Source organism: Macaca thibetana, chromosome 1 (genome assembly GCF_024542745.1).
Source record: "Macaca thibetana thibetana isolate TM-01 chromosome 1, ASM2454274v1, whole genome shotgun sequence".
Classification (NCBI taxonomy): Eukaryota; Metazoa; Chordata; class Mammalia; order Primates; family Cercopithecidae; genus Macaca; species Macaca thibetana.
The window spans coordinates 218,173,473-218,176,639 of record NC_065578.1 but is presented as its reverse complement, the minus strand read 5'-3'; the positions used below and the strand labels follow the sequence as shown (position 1 = coordinate 218,176,639).

The 3,167-nt window shown below is 46.7% G+C and overlaps 1 protein-coding gene across 1 annotated transcript; it reads right to left on the bottom strand.

Annotated features, from left to right (window-relative positions):
* Positions 1-386: 386 nt before the first annotated feature.
* Positions 387-1,386, bottom strand: LOC126943597 (molybdopterin synthase catalytic subunit-like). Its single transcript, XM_050772527.1, has one exon. The coding sequence runs from the start codon at positions 1,210-1,212 to the stop codon at positions 637-639; it is 576 nt and encodes a 191-aa protein (XP_050628484.1). The 5' UTR covers positions 1,213-1,386; the 3' UTR covers positions 387-636.
* Between the last annotated feature and the right edge of the window lie 1,781 nt (positions 1,387-3,167).

Sequence of the window (3,167 nt, the reverse complement as noted above, 5' to 3'; positions counted from 1 at the left end):
CAGACCCTGTCTCAATAAAAGGGTGGGAGATGACATTAGGAGTCTCTCTCTGTTTTTTGTTTTTTTTTTTAACTTTTGAAATCATGGGTTTTAGTTTATTATTTTTAATATATTTCTGAAAATATATAATATCAAGATGGTCTGACAATGATTTTTTAATACTTTCCAGTTCCGCCAACATTGCTGTCATGCATCCTTGATAACAATGCTATCCCTGAACCGGGACGGGGGTGGTGAGGTGGGGTTGCTGGCGGAGTATCTTTCTGAGTCAGTTAAAGTCACTGAGGAGGGCCCATACCTCGATGTGAGTTTGAGTTACAATTAGAAATTAGTCATGGAAGGACATGTCTACCACGGACATCTTTCCTCACATTTAAATTATTCCATTTCTTTCCTACAGTCCTCCTTCTATCTTTAGTTCCATTTTAAATAACCCTTCATCCTACATACCCATTTATCTTGCTTCCTTTTTCTCCCTTTTGTCCCACTAGTATAACATAAGAGATTGTGCTTCAGTAAACTATCCTCATGTGGGGAGAAAAAAAATCAAAATGTGATCAATGATAATAGTTGAACAAAGTTAAGATTGCAGGCTCTAAAAACTAAGTGATTCATTGTTGAATGCCCCAAAGCACTCTATGTTTCCTTTCCAAGATGATGACTCTTCGTATATTTCCTTTGGCATATGGGCATCTTGGCTTTTAAAGTATCAGTGGCATAGCTCACAGCTTCAAGAGATGCAGCTCTGTGGGCTGAGGACACAGCACTGATTATGCTTGCTTCTGACCCTGGAACCAGGCCAAGTCCATGGAACACTGCTATGTGTTTGACTGGCCATTTCTGCCTGATGTCACTACAAATCTTTTTGACTTCATTTTCCGCCATGGGTAGATACGCTTCATATTCTAAGCTAATGACTTTTTTCCCTTCAAAGTTATTTCTTGTAGTCCCTACAAATAGGGATACTGCACCACAGAGCGGAGAAATCACCAACTGTGGGACTTCATCTACTGGAAGTTTCTCGGTAGTAACGTTTATAACCTCTTTAGATTTCTCTTCACCTTCATCCATGTCTTTCCTAGATGGCTCAAAAGCACTATCCTCCACTAATGGGGAATAACAGCAATTTCGTCTCCTGGTTGAAGCGGAGGAGCTGATCTCCAAGCTTGTCATATTCTTGATGAACAGCAAATAGTATCTGATTTCTAACATCAGCCAATCCAGGATGTCGAGTTTCTATCTCCTTCCACGGCTGCAGTGCTTTTATTTCTTGTGGCACAGAAATGGTCTCTGAACGAACTCCTGTTATTTCAGCACTTTTTGCAAAATACAATACTTCAGCCTGGCACAGTGGCACCATCCCGCCGGGGACAGCTGGACCGAATCCGTCTCTCTCTGTTTTGCCATCTCTCATCTTCGAGTCCATCACACTCTTGCTCTGTCGCCCAGGTGGAGTGCTGTGCCATGCTCACTGCAACCTCCACCTCTCGGGCTCAGGTCATCGGTCCACCTCAACCTCCTGAGTAGCTGGGACTACAGGCACGCACTACCACGCTTGGCCAATTTTTCATATATTTTGTAGAGATAGGACTTCACCATGTTGCCCAGGGTGGTCCCAAACACCTGGACTCAAACAATCTGCCTGCCTCAGCCTTCCAACGTGATAGGAGTACAGGCATGAGCCACGGTGCCCAGCCCCATCAGACTCTGGGGCTCCCCCTTGGCAAGGGATGGAGCAGGCAGCTCTGAAGTCACATCCTCACGCTCTTTCCGCTTTAGTTTAAGGGAGAGAAGTTGGCTTCGAGGATGAAAAAAATCCCAGGTGGGTTCTGATTGCCTCAGCTGGGAACAGGTGCTCGTGCCTGGGCCAGCTGCCACGTGTGAGGTGGGACTGGAGTCCTGAGGTGGGAGCCAGCAGCCCACAGCAGCCATGCGAGGGGACTGGGGAAGGGCCGTGCCCTGCTCACTCAAGTCCTCCGCCCTCTGAGATAGCCAGGTGTTGGAAAGGCTGTAAAACACGAATTCCGTCTCACGTCTGTATACAGACGGCAGCTACATTTGTTGTTCCTTCTAGGGGGTCCATACTTGTATCAGTCTGAGTCCAATCCGGAGAGATAAATCACATAGTAATTTGAACAGAGAAAATTCAATATAAAGAATTATTTACATAGCGAGGGATTACAGCAATGAGGGGTTGGCTAGTAACGAAGAAAGGAGACTCTAGTGAACCAGCCCCAGGACTGAGAGAGCCTCCACCCGCGCCCCAGGTGGAGATCCAGACCTGTGCAGCTGTGACTCTGAATGGCAGAGAAGTTGTTGTGGTGCCCTGTGGCAAATCCTTCTGGAAGTCTGCCCTCTGAGGTGCCAGGTGTCTTGACTGCTAGAGGCATGCTGCTATAAAATGGCGCCAGGGCTGGCGGGCGCCGGGCTGGGCGGGGAGGTTCAGTCTCCTGGGTGCTGCTGGCTGCAGTCACTGTAGGAGCTGGGCACTGGAGGAACCACCCAGTGAGCACCCTGGAACCCAGAGGCAAGTCAACCTCTTTTCCTTCTCCAGTGTCTAACACCCTCTACTGGCAAGATTTCAGTGCTAGCTAGCCCAGGAAAAAATAGTTAAAGGTCCAGATCCATTTCACAGAGTAGTCCAAAAGGGGGAATTTGGAGCTGAGAGTCCAAAATGCATAAACTGGGCTGGGAGTGGCGGCTTATGCCTGTAATCCCAGCAGTTTGGGAGGCCAAGGCAGGAGAATCACTTGCACCCAGAGTTAGAGACCAGCCTGGACAATATAGTGAGATGTCTCTACAAAAGATAAAAATTAAGAAAATTGCCAGTCCTGGTGGTACATGCCTGCAGTCTCAGCTACTTAAGAGGCTGAGGCAAGAGAATAGCTTCGGCCTAGGGGTTGGGGGCTGCAGTGAGCTGTGGTAGCACCATTGCATGCCAGCACCTGGGCAACAGAGCAAGACCCTGTTGCAAAACAATTATATATATATAATGCATAATACCGAAGATAATTACTCTCTGTCGGGGAAATATCCAGATTTTAGAAGCCATAAAGCAATGAAGTAGATATTTAGCATCAACTATGTGTTCCATTTAGATTTGAATCTAACAGAAATTAGGCACTATAGATCATTGTTTAGCAGCCTGATATGATGAGAGCGAGTCT